This window comes from Lagenorhynchus albirostris, chromosome 2, assembly GCF_949774975.1.
Source record: "Lagenorhynchus albirostris chromosome 2, mLagAlb1.1, whole genome shotgun sequence".
NCBI classification, from domain to species: Eukaryota; Metazoa; Chordata; class Mammalia; order Artiodactyla; family Delphinidae; genus Lagenorhynchus; species Lagenorhynchus albirostris.
The window spans coordinates 185,866,386-185,887,458 of record NC_083096.1 but is presented as its reverse complement, the minus strand read 5'-3'; the positions used below and the strand labels follow the sequence as shown (position 1 = coordinate 185,887,458).

The window sequence follows — 21,073 nt, the reverse complement described above, 5'->3', positions numbered from 1 at the left end:
AGCCGAGAACCGCCCCCAGACCCGGGGCCCCTGATGCCACCCGGGGGAGCGGGGAGAGAGGTGGGGACGGGTCAGTGACCACGCCCGCCGCTGCACGCACTGGTGCCCTCCCGGCACCAGTGCTTTCCTGCCTCATTACCCAGCGGGCTGCAGGGAGGGTCTGGCGGAGCGGCTGGTAACCCACCCCACTCCCCACGCCAACCCGAGCTGGCAGACGGACGCCCGAGCCCCTGCCCTTCCCTGCTCAGCCTTGGAGACGGGTCTCCGGGCCCCCCTGCGGCGGAGCTGATCCCCCACCCCCAAGCCCCAGTCATGGGCGGAGGGGCCAGGTGCGGCCGCCCACCCAGGGCCCAGGTGCCAACCAGCGATGGTATCTCGGCAGCTCTGCAGAGACCCGGACGTCCACAACCAATTTACATTCTTCCGTCTGAGCTTGAGTGGTGCGGGCAGGGGCCGAATCCACAGGACCCACAGGCAGGGCCTCAGCCGCCTGTCCAGGCCACTCTGACCCTGTCGCCGGGTGAGGGGGGGGGCAGCCGCCAAGGAGAAGGTGGTGAGAAGTAAGGTCCCTGGGGGAATGAGGGACGCTGAGGACACCCGGGCCGCGGGGACATCGTCCGCGTCTGGAGGGTGTGAGGCCAGCACACCTGTCTGCTCCCCACCAGCCCCACGGGGGGCCCCGCCTCGCCCTCTGCTCCCCGACACGCACTGTGCCACTCACCAGCCTCGAGGTCTCCCAGGCCCTGTGAATGCCCACGGGCTGCTACCCTCTGAGGCTGGACCGGCCCTGGGCAGGCGGAGGGGTGGTCCCAGGCCATGGGCAGGGCCAAGCGGCGCCTGAACAGACACCTGTCCTTGTCATCGAGGTAAACGTGGCCCCTGGCAGGCACAGGGGCCGTGGGGGACGCACCCCAGCTGCCAGGGTGCTCGGCCGGAAGCTCCACCTCCAGGGCCAAGCCCGCGCCCGCACCCATGGGTGTCCTGAGGCCACTCCACGGCTGCTGCTGCCCCCGCCCTCCCCCACCCCTGCCCCTACAACGCCGCAGCTACCAGGCGACAGGAAGGGCTGGGGGCTCTTTATTGCTGTGACCCCAGGTTTACCGGAGGGCAGCGGGGTGAGGGTTGCGGCAGCTGCCCCGCGGCCCGTCGGCCCCTCACGTGCCCAGGAGCAGGCCGGAGAAGCTGGAGCTGCTCTGGACGGTGAGGGCTGCGCCGGAGCCATTGTCCACAAAGACGGAGGTGTACTGTCCCGCCTGCAGACACCCACAGTGGACGTTACCACCCACAGGGCCCGGCTGCCGGCCAGGCGACACCCGGCCCGGGCAGCTTGGAGGCCCAGGACTGCCCCCCGCCCCCGCACTGCCCCACCGACCCCCGGCCTCACCTGCAGCTGCAGCAGCCCCTGCACGTGCACCGTGAAGACCCTGCCGCCGCTCTCCAGGCCGGAGATGGCCTCCAGGGACCTGGACGCGGGGCCGCAGGGGTGAGGGCACAGTGGCCGTGGGGTGGGGTGGGGTGGGCCCCCCCCGGGGTGGGCCCCCCGCCCCCCCGCTGGCGCCCAGAGACTCGCATGCTCCCGCCCCGGTGCTCACTGCAGTTCTCTGTGTTCAGGGAAGCCCCCCTCTGTGGGCAAGATGGTCCCCGTGCCCCTCAGGACGCCCCCACGACCCCCAGGAGGGCCCACTCACGTGTGGCGATGGCACAGGGACTCGATGCAGACCAGCACACGCACTGTGTCCCGGGCCCGCAGCCGGGCCCTGCCCTGCAGCTCCCTGGGGTCTGCGGAGACAGGCCAGGTCTGCAGCACCTTCAGGGAGGACGGAGCAGGGGGGGCAGGGGCTGGGGGGCTTCGGGGCACACTGCGGGTTGGGGAGGGTGGGCGTGAGGACCCGTCCAGCCCCCAAGGGAGTCAGGGTGCGAGCAGGAGACGCCTCTGCAATAGGACCCAGGCCTGGGGCACACCCGGAAGGCCAGCCCCCACGCCCCACATGCACCCTGGCCCGGCCCCGCTCACCCACGTGCAGGCTAGCAAAGAACTGGAAGATGGCGGTGACCGGGGCCGTGAACCGACCGGAGGCCAGGCTCAGGCCAGACCCCCGCAGGAAGGCGCCCTGGGCAGCGGGCTGAAAGGACAGCAGGGGGGTGCGGGCTACAGAGTCTGGACCCTCACCTTCCACACCCAGCCTGGCGGAGGCGCCTGAGACCAACAGCCCCCAGCCCAAAGAGGCCCCAGGTGGGCAAGGCAGAGGGCTGACCCGTGCATCTGCACCCACCCAGGCCTCTGGGCACAGATCGGGGCCCCAAGGACCTCCAGAGGGGAGGGTGTGCCTGCCCCTGACCACCCCGGACCCCACCGCGAGCCTCGCCCGGCCCTGCTGGGGCCTGAGCACCCACAGTGGAAGCCCCCGGGCTGCCCCCCACGCCCACTCACGGCCTGGAAGCCCTGCAGCTCCACCAGCGTCCTCTTGTCCACCAGCACCGGGCCCTTCAGCCGACAGTGGAAGGCCTCGGACACCAGCCACCTCCCCGTCCCCTCGGGCAGCGGGGGGCCCAGCGGCGCTGAGGACCGACGCTCGGTAGCCTCTGTGGGGACAGGGTGGAGGGGCGGCTCGGCTCAGCTTGGGGTACCCCCAGGGTGACCTCCTGAGCCTCGGGAGAAGAGTGGGCGGGGGGTGCCTACCCTTCAGCATCCCCTGAAACTCCCGGAGCACAGCCTCCTGGGTCACTTCCGCACCGGGGGGTCCTGGGGGGCCAGGGGGGCCTCGCTGTGGGGGAGCAGGAGAAAATGAGGATAGCTGTGGGACCCACAGCCATCCCCATCCTGGGCTTAGACCCCGGGGCTCACCGACTTCTTGTCCTGGCCTCGGCACCGTTTCTTTGAGGCCCCGTCATCGGGGCGCCGGACAAAGTTCAGCCATGTCATGTGGGCATCTGTGAACTCAGGCCCTGAGGCCTCAGGCAGCTGAAGGGTCAGAGGACAGGGCTAGAGTGCTGACCATCAGGCCCCACTGCCCCCTGGGCAGACACAAGGAAGATGGCAACGGGGCACCACAGGCCACCCCCAGGACTCAGGCCAGGGCCTGACGTCCAGGAGCCTCGGGTCTGCTGCTGTGTTGCAGCAACCGTTCCCAAGCAGACGGGCACACCCGTGTGCACACGGGGCCGGGCCCCACATGTCCTGACAGGGGCCCAGCCCCGGCTGAGAAAGGCAGTGGTGGGCAGGAGTGAGTTCTCCAGAGCCGTGTGAGGCTGGGGGCAGTGGGCAAGGTCCCACTCTGTGCTGGGCATCGGGTGTGCCACCTGGCAGCCCAGGATCGGACCCTGCAAGCCCCCCTCCTACGCCCAGTTTCTGCAGCAGGGCAGCAGGAGAGGCAGGGGCACGCCCAGCCCCAACGTCAGAGAACGCGACAGCTTGCCAGGGGAGGGGCATGTGCCGGGAGCTCGGTCCCTCTCTGCGTCCAGGGCTGTGTGCCGGCCTCACACAGAGGTCCCTGAAGTGGCCAGGAGCGCAGCAGACTCTGGTGTGGCAGGAGAGAGCCACTGCCACGAGGCCAGTGGAGCCCTGGCTACTCCCGGAGAGCCGTCCAGGCAGGCACGAAGAGGGGTCCTGGCCAAGGTCTGGTCCAGCGGTCAGCCTCCAGCGCCAAACACGACGAAGGCCCAGGCTCCCAGGGCAGGCCTTTACCCTGGGGAGCTGGGAGGGGCCCGCCAGGGAAGGGAGAGGAGCCAGGAACTTCCGAACGTTCCGGGTCCTCACTTCTGCTGTCCGCCTGTTCCTCTGGCCGCCTCAGACCCGAGCCATGTTGGAGGACCCGGGGTGGGCAGGTGGGGGAGGAGCCCAGCCCCAGCAGGAAGAGCAGGGCTCCTGACGCCTGGGGAGGGCCGTCTTGTGGCAGGGGTGGCGTGGCCAGGGACACCCCCCTATCTGACCCCAGACTGCCCTGCCCTGGCTCTGGAGGGGCAGGCCGGGCAGGAACTGTCCCCAAGGACACCTCCCCCAGGAGCCTGGTTCAAGAGTTTGCGTGCCTCTGCCCCAGAACCTGCTGGCAGCCCACTCCCCTGGCAGCAGGGCCCGAGGCGGACTCTCTCCTCGGCCTACCCAGCTGGAAAACGGCGCCTCCGGCTCCAATGGGGCCGCGTGGGCCGAGAGCAGCCAGGGTGGCCGCCACGGAGACGCCCTCGGGAGGCGGGAGGCCAGGATCAAAGGCTCGAGGGCTGGCAGGGGGCCTGGCCCAGCAACTGCCGCTTCACTCCAGCGGCCACCAGGCCTGCGCTGCTGGGGCCAGCTCTAAGATCCCTTCGGGGAGCCCCAGCCCAAGAGGGTGGAACCCTAGGGCTGAGGCAGGTACAAGAAGCTCCTCTCAGAGGGCCGGGGGCCTCCCAGGCCTGGAGCACGTCCCATGCCAGAGGCCGTAAGGGGTGCTGGCTGCCCAGCAGCGCGTCAGGCAGAGGCTAGCCTTGGCCTCACCGGAGGCGGGAGTTGGGGCACCCCGGGTTGCAGCAGGGGCTCTGAACTGGCTGCCCAAAGCACCTCCCCAATTTGCAGTCACACCGAATGGCAGCAGGTTGCTCAGGGCATGATGGTCCCTGGGGCTTCAAAGGGTTCAATGTAGCCCACTGGGAAGCCCCTCCACGCCCCCACCCCTCCCCAGGCCCAGAGAGGGTCCTCGAGGCCCGCCCGATCCACACTGCTGTGGCTGCTGCCCAAAGCCCCCCCCCCACCCAGACGGGGAGGGGAGGCCTGGAGAGTCCAGCGGGCAGAGCCTGCAGCTGGGAGGAAGGCGCCCACGTGCGCCCAGACCCTGCATACCTTGGGGAAGCCCAGTAGCCCCTCGCTGCTGGACGTGGTGGCGTTGGGGGCTGCGGGGTGCTGGCCGGGCTTCCGTGGCCTCTTGGGCTCCCGCCGGGCCCTCACGCCCCCAAGGAGCGTGAGCTGTGGCCAGAGGAGGGCCGCGGCGGCCGCCCAGACCCAGCGCATGTTGGCTGCCGGGTCGGCTGCAGCGGCTCAGTGATGTGAGCCCAGGTGCCTGAAGGCACTCAGAGCCCCGGCGCGGGAGCACAGCCCCGAGGGCTGCCCAGCCACCACTGGTGCATGTCTGCGCGGGATGAGCCTGGCTAGCAAGGGAAGCGGGAGGACACACCCCTGTCCCCGCAGGTTCCCTCGTGAGCAGTACCCTTGCCGCCCGCCCGCGCTGCCGCCAAATAAACCCTCCCCTCCTCCCCAGAGCTGGCGGACTCCAAGGGGGAGGGCTCACGGGTGGCCCGGGGCGATGATGGGGGCGGAACCCACACTGCTACTGCCCGAGGGGCGAGGCGGCCTCCACCCCGGCCCCTTCAGGGCGGGGCCCTGAAGCCACGGGCAGGACGCACTCCATCACAGCCCCTCAGCCGCCTCCTACGACCTCTCTCCTCACCACCTCTCCCGGATCCTGACCCCTCTGGCTCCGCTGCAGGGCCCCCACCCTAGGGTCCTGGTGCTGCCACAGGCACTGGCCCCGCTCCCGGGAAGGGCAGGGTCTGGAAGCAGGACAGCCAACCCACCGGGCTCCCAGGCTGTCCCAGCCTTGGTGACCTGGGGTGAGCGGGGCCAGCAGGGGAGACTGGTTGACCTCGGAGGAAAGGTGTGGCACATAGCTGCCCCAGATCCCTTCTGCCCCCTCCTCTTCTTGGGGCACAGGGCCCACCCTTACTGAGGGGCTGCCCTCAACTCAGCCGGGCCCCTTGGGCTCTCCAGTCCCCAGGACTGTCCCCCCAGTAGCTGTGCACAGCCAGACGAGCCAGCAGCAGAGGAGAGCAAGTGACAGTGGGCGGGTCCCCAGGGGGAGCTGGGGCCCTTCCTCACCTCTGGGCTGCAGGCAGCAAGACGGCTGTAGCCAGGTGGCACCCACAGGCTCCAGTGGAGGCCCGGGTGGAGGCTCGATGCTTAAGGCAGGACCCCCACGGCCAGCCACCCCTCGGCTGGTGCAGCCTGGGGCTACGGGCCGTCAGAGCTGTGGCTGGCCGTCAAGGACCTGCTGCCTGCAGCCCAGCCTTGAGGAAGGTGGCACGGCTCACTACCCTGGAGGGCAGCACAGGAGACCCTCATGACACCGCCCCCCCCCCGCAACTGGCAGACTCCAGCAGGAACAACGGGGAAGGAGACCCCGGCCCCAGGCCATGTCCACAGTCAGCAGCTACAGGCAGACCCGCCCCAGACACAAGCTGGGGGGGACAACGTGAGGAGCATCTGCCCGAGGACACCTGGCCCCTCCCTCCTGGCTCAGGTGGAGGTGGTCACCTCCCAGGACGGCAGCGGCCAGCCCCAGTGACTCCTGAACTCACTGTGGGGGTCGAGTGTCCGGCTGCTGAGCCCAGGTCTCGAGGAGGTCATGATACAGAAGCCTCCGCTGCGCCATCCCCGCTGGGACCCTCCACGTGACCTGCGGCCAACAGCCAGCCAGGGGGCTGCCAGACAGACCCCTCCTGTCCCAGGCTGGGCACCTGTGTCCTGCTGGCCTGGGCCACGTGGACATGGCAGTTGCGCCAGGCTCCGGCACCAGCCCGTGGGTCCTGTGGGTCCCAGCTCCCCCAGTGAGGCTGGACCAAAGGGAGCCTGCTCGAGGCATCCACGCCTCCCAGCCACAGCCACCGGCTGCCCGCGGGGAGGCTCAGGCCAGCTGCCCGCGACCCGACCATGGACACGCCGCCTCCACAGGGGAGGACGGGACCTCGGAGCCCCGGCACAGCCCTCAGCAGGCCATCTGCCCGCCGCCCGGGGGGAGCCGCAACAGCCTCAGACCGAGACCTCCGAGCTGCGCCTGCCAGGTGACACCCCAAACCTGGGCCTGGGAGAACCTTCTGAGGGAGAGACACAGGCCCAACAGGACAAGGTCATCTTTTATTCGGGGGTCACATCAGACAGCAAGCCGCCACGGGTGCCAGGGGGAGCCTCTGTACAGCACAGATCTGCTCCCACCGCTGACTGAAGTTTTTAAAAGTTGAGATTTCACACACACAAAAGAAAAAACACTTGTCAAGTAATTTCTATTTCCCAAATGTTCCTCCTCCGAAGAACCTCAGGAAACGCGGTGCGTCTGGAAGGGGCACCAACCTCCACAGACGCACCCTCGGGCCAGCAGTGGACGGAGGGAGGCCTGGCAAAGCCGCACCCATCGGGGTCCGGGCCCAGCAGCACAGCACCACCCCGCCACCGGGGTCCACCGTGGGTCGCAGGACACCCAGCTGCCCACGGGCTACCCAGTGCTGGGCGGAGAGGAACTTGTGGTATACAGACCCCAAGAGCACAAAATTTAGGAACAAAGACAAAATGAAAGACTGTTTTTCACAAGAGCGGGTTGAATACACACAAGCAGTAAATCAAAGAGCAATTTTAAATAAATTGATCAAAAACCAAAGAACGTGAAAGATGCACCAGCGCCAGGCTGCACGCGGCCTCCCTGCCGGCCTCTGGAGCGAGGCCACAGGGTGTCGCGCGGTGGCGCCCGGACACGGCGCCTTCCAAACACCGTGCAGGATGTCATTAGCAGAGACGAGAACAGGGAGACGTCGGCGATCCAGGAGGCGCAGGCCCCAGGTCTGAGACGGCGCCCACCGGCGCTGCCCCTGAACCCGGGTGTCCTTCCCGGGCGGCCAGCCTCTAAGAACTGGCCACGGATCCGCTGTGAAAGGGAATGTGTGAGCCTGTCTCCAGGGCAAACCAAAGAGCTGGACCACGTGTGCGGGAAGCCCCACGTGTGCAGAGCCTGTCCGGCGGGTGGGACCCAGGGGCCCGCTGGGGGGGGGGTCTCCTCCTTCCATTAGCGCAGCCAGTGGGAGCCCGCAGGAAGCCATGGGGGTGAGAGAAAGCCGGCAGCGCGACCGCGCAGGACGCACAGCTCAGCCCCGGTGACAGCCTGTGGTCAGAAAGGAAGCAGATTCTCAACTTCAGCAAAACAGAGCACACGTGCTTTTCCCCAGGAGGAACCTGCTTCATTCTAAGTAAACACAAATGCCAAAGCCCAATCCCCTGACCCACCCATGGCTGTCCCCGGCCAGCGGGCCCCGGGCCACCCTGCCAGGCCCCCAGCCACCCTGCCAGGCCCCCGGCACTGCCTGCCGAGTCAGAGCTCCACACTAAGAACGCACGCAGAGTGTTGGATAGGCATCAAGTTTTATATTTTTAAGTGACCAAATCTAATAAAATGAAAAACAGATTACTAAAATAGATCCAAAAGACAATACAGGAGATAAGCTATAAAACCAAAGCGTGAGGCCCTCTCGTGGACATGGAGCCTACCAGCCCCCAACGGACGCCAGGGCAGAATGGGGGCTGGGAGTCTCACGTCTCCAAATCCAACTACACACTTTGGTTTGTGTTTTCCTTTTGAAGGTTTTTAAAAAGCTAACCCCAGGAGTCAGGCAGGCCCGCCCAGTGCTCGGCGGCACGTCCAGCCAGCCCACGTCGAGCTCGGGCTCAGCGTCCCTCGTTTCCGACCACCTCTGCTGGTCGTGGCGGCGGCTCACTCCTGCGCTATGCTTCTCAGCACGTACTTGACCGTGTAGGCGAAGGCTGCAAACCCAACTATAACAAACAAGTTCGCCAGGGCACCGCCCAGGAGTCCGTGGTGCCGGTTGGCCTGCTGGAGCCCCGCGAGGTGCGGCCCAGCGCCCGGCGCGTGCCCGTTGAGGAGCGGAAGCCCGTTCTGGCCGTGGTGCGTCTCCCCGTCTGGAACCACGTCTGGTAAGGGGAGAGCCTGGGGTCTGCTACTGAGTTCGTCTTGTGCTCTCTGTTTTTGCTTAATTTCCTAAGACAAAAACAGCAAGAAACAAGGGTTGGTTGAAACAAGCCAGCTCCTTCAGGGCTAGGGAGGGGACCGCGGTCTACCACAGAGACCCTGCAGGGTCGGCGGGCAACGGCTGCACGTTTCGTCCTGACAACTGCCCTCCTCGGAGGCAGTGCCGCTGTGAATCCTGTTCAACAGACGTGGGGGCCACATGACTTGCCAAATCCGCCAAGCCTACGCCTCACGAGCTAGGACTGAGCCAGGTCCGAGCTACTCTGAACCACCAGGGCCCCGACTTGCGTGTGGCTCAGCCTCCCGTTCGTGGCCAGGTTGTCTGCCCTGGCACCAAGACCAGCAAGCATCCCTGCCCCTCACCCCTGGCCCCCCAGGGCCTCGACAGGCCCAGCGGCCTTCCCCCGACTTCTCCCCGTCTCCAACCCACCATCCAACCCCCAGACCCCGGAGGAGAGGGTCAGGTCTTTGCACCTAAACACCCCCCCACTCCCGGTCTGCAGTACAGGAGCACATGTTCTCTGTGGAAAGTATTGAATCAAAGTGTCCCTGACATGGGGAAAGCAAAACTAATGGCCAACTTTCACTTTCTTACCTCCACGACTTCGGGAAACAATTCACAAAACACTTTGTCTTTTAAATTAAACACTAAACTTTGTGCAGCCAGTTGTCTTTTCTAGGAAGAGAAAAGAAGAAATATCAGCCCGAAGGCTAATTTCAATTCTTTCACATCTAAACACACACTGACAGACAGTCGAGGGTTGCTGTCTTCTTGGTGTGGAAAGGACTCCACAAGCATGTTCCTCGTGACAAGCTGACGTGTGGTCTCCTAAGGCTGTTCACCTTCCTGCATCATCCACTGATGATGCTAGACCTGACCCCTACTTAAAACGGGAGAGAAATGAAAGCCCGATATCAAGGAGTCGCTGTCCTGACTGGGTACAGCAGCTGTGGAGACCAACCGCACTGCCCCCCTCCCGCCCCCAGCTCACTGTGAAGTCCGAAGTCTCAATGCTGCCCAGGGTGGGGCCCTTCTCCACCATGAAGCTCAGGAGCCCCGTCAGGATGGTGGAGACGGACCAGGCCGGGTTCCACGTGTCTGGGTGGAAATCCGTGATGGAAAGACACAGCCTGAAGAAAGGGACCCAGTCAGCGGGGTGCACACTCCTCAGGACCCCAGTCCCACTTCAGAAGCACCCTGGATGCCTTACCTTGTGTTGCACTTAAATCTTCCATTAGGAGTTATCATATAAATACTAGGAGGTTTAAAAGGAAATTCTCTGGGAAAAATTAGTTTTCCATGATAATAGCCACCTGTATCAGAACAGAGAAGGAGCCTTGTCATTGTTCAGAGCGCGACAGGCCCTCGCTGCCCTCAGGGTCCCGGCCCGGCCCAGCTAGGTGTCCCCACCCGCTACCCACCAGCCGACCATCCCTGGAACACACACATCTCACTGGGGCTCACGACCACCAACCTAGGGGGGGCCCTTACCCCCACTGCCGACTACACGTCCCTCCTCCACCCTCGCGTGCCCCCCTCCCCGAGAGCAGAGCATCAGGACAGAACCTCCAGGCTCCTCGCTGGCCCCACGTCCACCCCCGCGAGTGGCAGCTCTTCCGGTCCCCTCACTGCTGCCCCACCTGCCTCTCCTCCACCAGACCACACCCAGCAGCAGGCAAACGCACCATCATTTCCCCCCCTTAAAAACAAGTAAACAACAAAACTCTGACACCCCCCCCCCCGCTCCCCTCCAAGCCCTGCCAGATGCTCCGCCTCCTTTATGTAAAATTCCTGACCTTGAAGTCACCAGACATCCCCGCTGGGCCACGTGACCCCATCTCAGGCCTCACAACCGTTCCTCAAGGCCCAACCCGAGCCCGGCTCCTTCTGGCATCCTCCTGGCACCTCCAGACCCTCCCCCACTCCAGACCTGCGTACTGACCATCCCGGCAACACTGCCCCAGACGGGTACAAGATGGAATTCCTGCTTCTTCCCTCAAGCAGCAGCTCCGTCCTCTTAGTTATTCAGACTAAACTCTGGGGGTCCCCTGCTCCCGTATCACACCTACTCCATCAGCAAATCCCAGCAGCCCCACCTTCCCACAGATGCAGCCCCCAAAGCTTGGAGTGACCTCACCGGACCCCTGGCTTCCATCCCTGCCCACCCAGCTCCAGTTCCCACCATCCCGTCCCCACTGGAGGCCTCACCCCCTTGCTCTCAGGGTGGCACCTGGGAGCCTGTTGGAAATGCAGAGCCTTGGGCCCACCCACACCGGCGGGGCAGAACGTGAGTTTCACAGGATTCCCAGAGACGTGTGCGTGTCTGTGCATGTGTGCGTGTACAGCGAGGCTTGGGGTAGCTGCCCTGTCCTCCCACTGGAACTCCCAGCTGTCCCCCCAGCCCTGCAGGTCTCCGCTCCAGCATCCCACCAGGGCAAGGCCTCCCACCGCCTTGTACGGCTGCAGCATCCCAGCTACCTGGTGTGCTCTCGCTTCCACTCTCACTGTCGGGGGTGGAGGGGTGACTGAGACCAGGGTCACCTGCGAGGACAGCTCGGCACACAGACAAGCCCACCAGCAAGGGACTAACTCTAGAAGCGACGCTGAAGCACACCTGCAACCCACAAGTACTGAGAAAAGCCCAAATGGAAAAAGCGCAGGAGATGGGAACAGGCGCTCGGCCCAGAGAAGACCATGGTGGCGCGGTCGTGACGGGAAGCAGTGGGCTCACACCACAGGAACACTGTCCGTCTCGTTCAGTCGGGGGCGGGGGGCGGGGGGTGGGGGGTGGCGACCCCGCCTGGCTGATCCAGAGGGGACCCGTCGGCACCACCCGCCAGTCCCCAGAGGGAAGGGCTCCAGGCGCGGCCGAGCACAGCGAGGGGCTCAGGCAGAGCCATGAGCAGGGTCCACGGTGGCGGGGCCTGCAGTTCTCCTTGCACCCAGGCGCACACTCCCAACCTCAGAGGGTCCGTCCCGGGCCGGGAGGTGCATCCGAGGGCTTGAAAGGCCCCTGGGCCTCTCCTCCGGCTTCATTCCAAGTGTCCACAGGCACTGAGCCCCGGGACAGACAGACAAGACTGTGAGCACCGGGCCGGGAGGAGGCCTAGGAGAACCGCGCCTGGAACCCCAGGCACCTCCGGCCCCGCCCCGCTGACAGAGAAGCTGTGCGGGGCGATCCCTGGGCCCTGCTCCACCCCGGGACCCGCCCCGGCCACACCATCCGGTCCACACAAAGACACCGCAGAGTCTCAGAACGAGGCACGGTGACTCCCCCAGTTTTATGATTTTAAAAAACTATGTTAGCTATTCTAGGTCCTTCGCCTTTCCATAAGTTTTAGAAGCAGTTTTTGAATAAGCCTGTGCTCACCTACAAAAACCTCTGTTAGGGTTTTAATGGGATGCTGTAAAACCTCTAGACACAGATCAACACTCGTGTACTACCGGGAAGCCCACCGGAACTGTGAAACTAGTGTCACAGTTTTGGCACCGGCAGAGCCCAGAGCAAGGACCAGGTCAGCGGGCAACCGACACGGAGCCAGACAGACGTGGACGTGGGAGGGAAGGGTCAGAGCATCCGGAAGTCAGAGGAGCAAAGGAGGAGGGAGCCAGAGTCCACACAGGCCCAGACCCTGAGGCCTGAGAGCCATCCACCAGATGCGGCAATTCTGAGGGTCCCTCCGAGACCCTGATGGGAACAGAGTCAGCAGAGGATGGCACTGCAGACAGCAGAGCCCTGAGCTGAGGAGGGGACAGGCATCAGGAGAGGGCACAACAGCAGGTGCTGAGGGGAGAAGGGCAGCGTGTGGGCGGGGTGCAGCGGAGGAGGGGGAGGGCAGCAGGAAAAGCTTTGGTCTCCGAAGGAAAGCTTTACAAGGAGGATGAGGACTTTCCCAGCCTTTAGACCGGGAACAACAGGGACACACAGGAGAACAGATGGGGCAAATGAGAGGAAAAGTGACAAGGTTGGGTCTGGAAGAGGAGAGCCTTTCATCCAGCTCAGAGGGGCTGGGTGGGCGGGGGTCTCCTGCAGTCCCAGCCACCACACCGCTCGCTCGGGGCTGCCCTCTCCTCTCCCTGCCACCTCTACCCTCTGCCCAGGTGTCAGCCTCACTTACGCCACCAACAGTTATGGCTGGTCCTGGGCTCAGTGTGTGGGGGGCTCTCATCGCACAATTAGTAAGCAATGTTCTCTACTGTATGTTAAACACTAAAACCACAAAGAATAAGAAAACTGTGAAACCAGGCCTAACCCTACTCGCGAGAGAACACTGCTCGTTCTCGGTGTCTGTCCAAGTTCGCTAAAAACGTATCGTGTGTTTCGTAAGCGTTTTAACATGAGCTGTGCAAGCTGTTCTGCAGCCTGTCTTCCGCCCTTTCTCCTGGAACCCCCACGCAAGGCCATCGCCGAGCCCGTTACCCGGTGGTCATGACACATCCACCCTATAGATACGCTTCTGCACACTGTTTCCCTAGGGCAGGTCATCCCCCAACAGGGATTCCTGGGCCACAAGAGTCCCACGAGGCTAGTGACTTGTCTTCCCAACTACCCACAACACTCCTGGGCGTCCAGAGCACTCACACTTCCTCCCCAGTAGCACGGGTCCTCTAGTGGAATCAAATGCACAAGCCCCCAGGAGGAAGACACAAGTGTGCTGCTCCGGCCACCCGAAATCAGGACCCAGGGACTAGAGTGCCCACTTGGCCACGGCTCTGTCCCAGGCTCCACCACCCGGAGGCTGGCGCCAGGCTCCCCTCGGGCCCCTGGAGGCTCACTGACTGACAGCTCCGAGATCTGTCTGCAAACACCAGAGGATGCTGGGTAGCATCACCTGACCACGGCAGGCCCTGCAGCCCCCTACACCTCAAGGTCCTACCCGCACAGGGGCCCGCCCCTCAGCTCAGAGGACTCAGTACAGAGTGAGCACTCAGGAAATGACCCTTCTTTCCTTCAACAATACACATGTTAGTCTTACTTTTCCCCCGTCTGTTCTCTCAGCTCTGATCCCACTGACGTCAGAGGCTGGGTAAATTCGATACTCACAGCAGCCCCTGAAGACGGAGGTACATGGGCAAAACCAAACCGAGCAAACCCCTCTATGACTTGTAGGAAACCAGAAGGGGCTCCACACGCGTGCGGTCTACCTCACGCACATCCAAACCAGAAACAGTGTTATTTACAAATAGGTGTTTCTCAGGCAAGGGCAGCTCTGAACACAGACGCCGCCACTTGTTCCTCTAACTCAGGGCAAAGACTTACCTTCGTAGGGAGTCATCTCAGGGCCTCGGACCACATAGTGCCTGAGGGAGGGAAGAAAATGAGTTGGCTTTGGGGACGGCAAGTTCTCCAAAGTCTGAGTCACTCCAAGGCCAGGGTTTTTAGCGCCCACCCGCAACTAGACGTTCACAGACGCTCAGTAGGGGAGCTGAAGGGTGAACCCGACCAGCTACCCAGCTCCCAGCTCTGCAGCTTCTCCAGCTGCCGGCACGTTAGCCGCTCTGTAACGGGATCGGGGAGGCTGTGTCTCCCAAGTTTTCCACAGAGTACTTCTGTATCCACAACACAATGTGCAAAAAGCTAATCCTCTCTCACCGTCAACCGATGATTTAAAAATTAACTTCACGGGCTTCCCTGGTGGCGCAGTGGGTGAGAGTCCGCCTGCCGATGCAGGGGATGCGGGTTCGTGCCCCGGTCCGGGAGGATCCCACACGCCGCGGAGCGGCTGGGCCCGTGAGCCATGGCCGCTGAGCCTGCGCGTCCGGAGACTGTGCTCCGCAACGGGAGAGGCCACAACAGTGAGAGGCCCGCGTATCGCAAAAAAAAAAAAAAATTAACTTCACAATTTATTCTTGAGACGTACCTGAAATCTGGTATTTTTCAGCGCGCCCAAATATCACGCAGTAGCTAACCCGGGAACAGCTGGGGACACGCAGAGGCTGGGTCCCCGGCCCTGACGTCCTGGAAGAACCAGCTGCCCTCCAGCAGGAGGGACAGGGACAGCCCGTGACTGTCACCAAAGTCCTCACACGCAGAGAGCCTCAGTCCAGGAGCACCAGCCGCCATGGACTCTGCTCTCCACGTGAATAAACGAGGCTTCATCTCTACGTCAAGAAGCATTTGAGCTTATGAATTTTTTTTTTTTTTTTGGCCGCACCTCTCAGCTAGTGGGATCTTAGTGCCCCGATGAAGGGCTGAAACCTGGGCCCTCAGCAGTGAGAGCGCAGAGTCCTAACCACTGGACCGCCGGGGAAGTCCCTGAGCTAATGAATCTTCAAAGAAGACAGAAAAGCACAAAGAAGAAAGTAGACCTAACCAAAAATACCACACCAGACACACTGAGCACAGGTCAGTAACCGCCCCTTCGGGCACTGCTTCCCACCAGGACGCTGCGACAACCCCTACCCCCTGCTGCCTGATAACGTCTGACTCAAAAAATACTGTCGTCCCGTGTCAGCAGACCAGGAACACACCAAGGAACGTGGCCTTAATTTGTTACTGCTCTCAATTCCTGTGCCCAATCTGAGGACACCGGGAAGGGCCGGTGAGCAGGGCTCTGAGAGCGCCCAGCAGCCCTGGGGCAGCAGAGCAAGGAAGGCTTGGAGGACAGGCATCTTCCAAAAAAACACGCTCTTCTCCCAGCTGAAGCAACAGACACCCACAGCTGAGCAGAAGAGCCCACGCAGCAGGCCTGACACTGCTGTCCTCAGCCAGCGTCTGGGAACTGGATTCCAAGGGGTTCTCATCACCCCAATGCATCTCAACTATTTGTGCAAAAAACGTACTTAATGCTGAAGGGAAGCCTGCTGTCCTGCTGGGAGTCTGGAACACTGGTGGGTACCAGGCAGTGCTGCCCGTGACCCACCCCACTGAAATCCCTGGTGCTCAGTCCCGAAAGGGTTTCCCTGGTGGATACACCTCACAGGGCTTGTCACAGCTGGCCACAGGGGAGGGGAAGCTTGTGTCCGGTCTCCAATGGACTCTGCCCTGCGCCTCTTCCTTTGCAGCGGGTCCTCCTAACGAATGATGGAGCGTAGGACCCGACTCGACTCACATGCAGCAGGGGCCCACACAATGAGGATGTTCCCCTAGACTGCCATGGGACCCATCTGTCCACCTGCCAACCACGTCCTGGGGGCCACGCTTGGTTTTTGTCGTCTGGGGGCAGGGAGAGCTCTGCTGCGACACTGATGCCTCCCCCACATGCCAAGGCCAGTCTCCCCCCTGAGACCTTCTGCCCCACCTGCCAGTGCTGGCCCTTCTCTGCGAGCCAAGGGAGGAACGCAGACCCAGAATCCTCGAACACCTGTCCAACTTGGAAAATGCTTTTTAACTCAGATCTCTTTTCTCTGAATTTCAAAGAAATTTTTAAGTATTTGTTAAGAACAAAACATAACAAGGAGAAAACACTCCTTGATATTTCAGCCCTACACTTTGTCTCTCACAAAATCACCAGCAAACCTGGTAGGAGCAGCTCTTCTACAACACGGCGACAATCACTATGAAATGCATATTCCCAAAACACAGAGCTGGAGCATCAGGACCTGTCCCCCCATTACCAACTCGCCAAAGTAAGACAGGGCGCCTCACAGCACCAAGAAGCAAAGAGCAGAGAAGGAGAGTCTAAACGTGTAGCTTCTCCAACAGCCGTGAGGCCTGCAGGCCCCAAAGCCTCCCCCAGGAAGGACCCTCTCTCTGGCCCCAGCAGGCAGGGGTCAAGGACAGCCCACCACACCCCCAGCTGCTGCCCATCGTGAAGACAACCGGGCAGCGTCCACAGGCCTCACAGTCCACTCACACCTGCCAAGGGTACAGGAGCCCCTTCCCCGCGCCAAGACGGCCCATCCGGCCCACACAGCCCAGCCCGAGAAGCTGGGTGACGGGTGGTGTGGGCGAAGGAGGATGCAGAGCCTTACCACTCAAGGATGTTGGAAGGGAGGGGCTCGGCACAGATGTAAGGCACGGGGTCTTTCTTAATCCGGAGGTAGTCCTGCTTCAGGCGCTGCGTCGCTGTTGTAGGTGCTCTCTTAGCGCTGTTGCTGCTCATCTGTGGAAGACAAAGGTCTATGCTGACGAGGACAGAGGTGTTCCCTGCCGCCCTCCCTATAGGCAGCCTCCGCCACCCAGAGTCAAGGCTCATGGGCCGCGCTGACTTGCCTGAGCCCTCAGACACCCGCGGGCCTCGCGGAGTCCCCTTTCCTGTCTGCCCGCTAGGATCTTCGCTGACACGACATCGTCAGACAAAAAGGTTAAGAAAAACCCTGCAGCCACACTCCTGTTTTCAAAGAACCTCCACGGGGAGAGAGAGCTCTATCTGCAAGGGTCGCGGGAGGAGGCCCTGACCGCCTGCCACGTGAGCATCTCCCCAGTGCCGTGCTGGGCGGTGCCACTCCCCCGCCACGGCCCACTGATGCCCGCTGTTAAACATTTTCCAGCACACCTACCACTGGCCACAGGTGGGTGGGAGCAACAGAGGAGCAGAGAAAGAGCCTCTTTTTGGGACTGGAGAGAGAGACGGGGACCCCAGAGAGACTCGGGAAGCGGCAGCTGGACAGGCAGAGATAAGGAAGTGTCCTGCGTCCAGGACACATCACTGGGTCACCGCGGCAGGAGCCAAACACAGTGAACAGCGGCCGATGAGGCCAACCAGGGATGCGAGGCCAGGCCATCAAGCAGTGCCCACAAAGATTTTAGGCCCAAACCTTAAGGCACATCAGATCTTCTGTTAGAAAGGTCACTCTGGTGGCCCAGCAGAGGATGGATGCGACACCATGGGACATACAGGATGGCACAGGACAGCACTGAAGGCTGGGGACAGGGAAGGAAGGAGCAGGCATCATTCAAGGCAAGAGACCTGAGGGGGCCCTGGGACACCTCAGCTCTGCCCCAGAGGCGGGAGGGCGGGATGGGGACGCGCAAGACAGGGCTCCCCACTCTCACGGGCACCACGACGGCTCCAGCTCGATCCACTTAACCTACCAGAATTTCTCACAACGTAAGGTGCAAAAGCAAAAAAGTTCTACTGCTAAAAATAAAGCGCGAAAGCCACTGGTGTAAAACATGGTGGAGACAGAGAACACACCAGGGTGTGCAGCTCAGGATGGACAGGAGTGTCCAGGCTAGAGGAGAGGCCAACTGGATGGGGGGGCAGTGAGGGAGGAGTCACTCTGCCCGAGTTCCCAACCTGTCCCGCCGACAGTGGCCAGGATCTCCACCTGGAGCCACTCCCCGCACCGGGCCAGCCCCGCCTCACCTCAGCCCGGGGCCTCTGCATGCCCCTTCCCTCCCATCAGCCTCTGCCCACGTCGCTGCACCAGAGGCCATGGACTCCTGCCCAGTGGGATCCTCCTCAGAGTAGCCTCCCCACCAGACGACGACCAGGGCTCGCTGTCTCGCTCTGCACCCCCGGGGTACCCGCAGTGGTCCCGCCACACGCATCACAGCGCAGCCCTGCTTCCTACTCTGGGGCCCCTAAACCTCGGATCCCCATTCACCCCCACTCTCCCCAGCCCCACCACACACCCCTGATGCAGGGCCCGCTGCTCTGCCCGTCAGAGACCTCGAGACTTCCGCCCAGCCTCCCGGCTCGCAGTCTCCCTCCATTTCAGTCCATTCTGTTCGCTGAAGTCGGATGACCCTTCTCATCGCACAATTCTGATCGCAGCCCTTCAGGAGACACCCAGAACTAAGCAAATAAACGTCAACACCTCCACCACCTGTCAAGAGCTCTCCGGAGCAGCCCCAGACCGCCCTCTAGCGCCCGACTCCCAGGGCCCCCGACATGGCCTGAGCCGACCCCGTCCTCATCCCAGCCACACGGCCCCTTCCCGCTCCAGCCTCTACTGGCAGACAACTCGCCGAGGCCCTGGTCAAGCGCCTCCATGCCACCCAGCTCCGCTCCGCACAGGTGCCCGCCAGGCCCCCGCAGACACCACTGGCTGGTGTGCCCTCGCAGGTGGCTAGACCAGCCTGGGGGGAGCACTCCGTCCACAGCACCGCCCCAAAGGCCGGAGAAGCCAAGGGGACCAGGGCGATGTGTAGTGACAAACACAGCAACAGTCCAAAAGTAGGGCCACCACCCAGGACTCGTTTCCTTTAACTGCTCGCCGTAAAGTTAACTCTGCCGACACAAACCGGCTCACTGGGTAATTCAGATACAGCCGTGCGGGCCTCAGTCAAGCGGCCAGCTGGGTGCTTCACAGAGGGTATAGCGCACGGCCACAGAAAATAAATAAAACAGATCCTGCCCGCCTGGGCACAAATGGACTTCTCTCTCGCTTTTGCTTCCAAAGTCGACTTACAATCCAGCTACCGGGTCCCTCAAAGGAAAGGGCTCCCTCTGCGCAGCGCCCTCAGGCCCCTCCGGGTGACTTCCGGTGAGCCGGCCTCTCCCAATCCGCCCGTGCGCACAGACCAGGCGCCTCCACAGGCCATGAAGCGCTCCTCAAGGGCCCTTCAGGCCACGTCCCCACGGAGAGAGCATGTAAGGCGTGTCACACTGAAGGAAACAGGGCGCAGACGTTCAAAAACAGAACAGAACAAGAAACAGGGCCCGTGCACAAAACTGCAGGGCAGAGAAGCTGAAGGCGGGCAGCCCGAGGCAACGGGGGACAGACGTGCCGCCCGCCCCTTTCTCCCGCTCGGCGGCTGAGTGCTCCAGTGACTGTGCGGCACGAGACCTTGGCCTGACCCGCCAGAGGGCACGTGACACACCCGTGCCCGGGACTCGCACGGAATTCTCTCCCTTCACCAGCAGGGTTGCTTCACAGGCCGGACGGAGGCCCGGGGCTGATGGGGGCCGCCCCGCCGCCACTCCCGCACCTGCCAGAGATCGGCGCGGCCAAAGTGTGCGGATGACTGAGCGCCAGTTCTAGGTGCCGAGATCCAACGGTGCCTGCAGACACGCGGGACCTTTCAATCAAGCGAGACCCTTAAGTTCCTCTCCGCGAAAACGAGCCTACACCGAGGGCCTCGCACCTCCAAAGAACAGAGCCGCGACCACCGCCCTCACTAGCTCCGCTCGCCGCCCCCTCCACCGGCTGGGGCCTGACCTCTCTAAGTGTTTCATGCCTGGGCCCGCGTGCGGTCGGGAATGGATGGGAACTAAACATAGACCAACTAAGTGGTACTAACTGAAAAAGGGGCGAGACGCTTACACATGGCCAGACGAGAGAGCGGGCGTGCACAGGCGAGGAGCCGGCCCAGGGCCCTCTCCGGCCGCCCGGCGTGGAGCTTCCCACTCTGACCGCCCGGATTTTCTCTCAGTTACCACCCCAAGGGCGTCAACCAGGCACGCTCACTGCTGGGGGGACATAAGGGGCGGTCTGGAGTCCTAACTGCTCGGGGATGAAGCGGCGGCGGGCTGGACGGCAGTCACCCCATCCCAACACGGATTCCCAGAGCAGTTTACGAACCAAGCTCCACGCCGGCCCGTCCTGACGGCAGCCGCAAGTGTGCCACTAACGGGAGGCCTTTCCGTGGGACGCCAACCGTGTAACCACCCGAATCCCCAAGCTAGCCGGAGGGAGAAAGAGCCGGCCCGGAGCCCCGGACGCCCCGCCGTAACCGAAATCGGGTTCCACGCACGGAAGCTCCAGGCCGGGCCCCGCGAGCGCGGACGGGGCGGGGATAGGCCGTGCGGAGGCCCCGCGCCCCCCGCCCGCCGCTCGGGCCGGCTCCGGCGCGGCGGACGCGCGGCCGAGGCCCCGGCACAGGCCCGCGGCGCGTGCTCACCTCTCCCCGTCGCCGCGCGTGGGCCGCCGCCGCGCTCAGGCTCGCCGTGCTCGAGGCCAGAGCAGGGAGCGAGAGAGTGGGGCCCGCGCCGCAGAGCTGCACCGCGCCAGGACCGAGCCCACCCCGACCACCGCCACCGCCGCCGCCGCCGCCGCCGCCGCCGCCGCCGCCGCCGCCGCCGCCGCCGCCTCCGCCTCTGCTTCCAAGATGGCCGTTCGCGGGGCGGGGTTATCCACGCTTCCGGTTCCGGGGCGCGGTTAGCCGGGGGGCGACCTCTCTAGGCGGCCGGGCGGACGTCGCCTGCGTCTCGCAGCCGCCACCCGCCCCAGGAAGCGGAAACAGTAGGCGCATGGGCAGTGGCTTGCAGCCTGGCGGGGCGGGGCCCGAGCCCTTCTGCACGTCTGGTCTGACAGCTGCGGCCCTCCGGTTGATCCTTCAGCCGCAACGCTGTCCGGCTGGCGGCCCCGGGGAGAGTCAGCGGCCGCAGCGGACCGGGGCCCCCCACCGAGCACGTTCCCCTCCTTAGGAACCCCGGCCTTCCGCGGGAAGACAGGTTCTGTTAGAGGG

General features: G+C 63.4%; 2 protein-coding genes across 7 annotated transcripts; both read right to left on the bottom strand.

The window, feature by feature from the left end:
* Positions 1–1,061: 1,061 nt before the first annotated feature.
* C1QTNF12 (C1q and TNF related 12) lies at positions 1,062–5,149 on the bottom strand. Its single transcript, XM_060142853.1, has 8 exons — positions 4,811–5,149; positions 2,846–2,962; positions 2,681–2,765; positions 2,432–2,583; positions 2,015–2,123; positions 1,689–1,779; positions 1,385–1,463; positions 1,062–1,253 (listed from the first exon to the last, which is right to left on the bottom strand). The coding sequence occupies exons 1-8, from the start codon at positions 4,976–4,978 to the stop codon at positions 1,155–1,157; spliced, it is 900 nt and encodes a 299-aa protein (XP_059998836.1). The 5' UTR covers positions 4,979–5,149; the 3' UTR covers positions 1,062–1,154.
* Positions 5,150–6,858: 1,709 nt separating this feature from the next.
* On the bottom strand, positions 6,859–20,673 carry UBE2J2 (ubiquitin conjugating enzyme E2 J2). 6 transcript variants are annotated; one of them, XR_009539145.1, is made up of 7 exons: positions 16,690–16,820; positions 14,036–14,076; positions 9,986–10,088; positions 9,767–9,905; positions 9,370–9,450; positions 8,386–8,783; positions 6,859–7,892 (listed from the first exon to the last, which is right to left on the bottom strand). XR_009539145.1 is itself a non-coding variant. In XM_060141770.1 (7 exons), exons 2-7 carry the CDS (start codon positions 16,818–16,820, stop codon positions 8,499–8,501), a joined length of 780 nt encoding a protein of 259 aa, XP_059997753.1. In that variant the 5' UTR covers positions 20,507–20,673; the 3' UTR covers positions 8,133–8,498. The 6 variants fall into 6 exon arrangements, 5 of the variants coding, with proteins under 5 accessions (XP_059997753.1, XP_059997754.1, XP_059997755.1 ...); XM_060141770.1 differs by lacking the exon at positions 6,859–7,892 and adding an exon at positions 20,507–20,673 and having other exon boundaries at positions 8,133–8,783; XM_060141771.1 differs by lacking the exon at positions 6,859–7,892 and adding an exon at positions 19,075–19,789 and having other exon boundaries at positions 8,133–8,783.
* Positions 20,674–21,073: the final 400 nt, after the last annotated feature.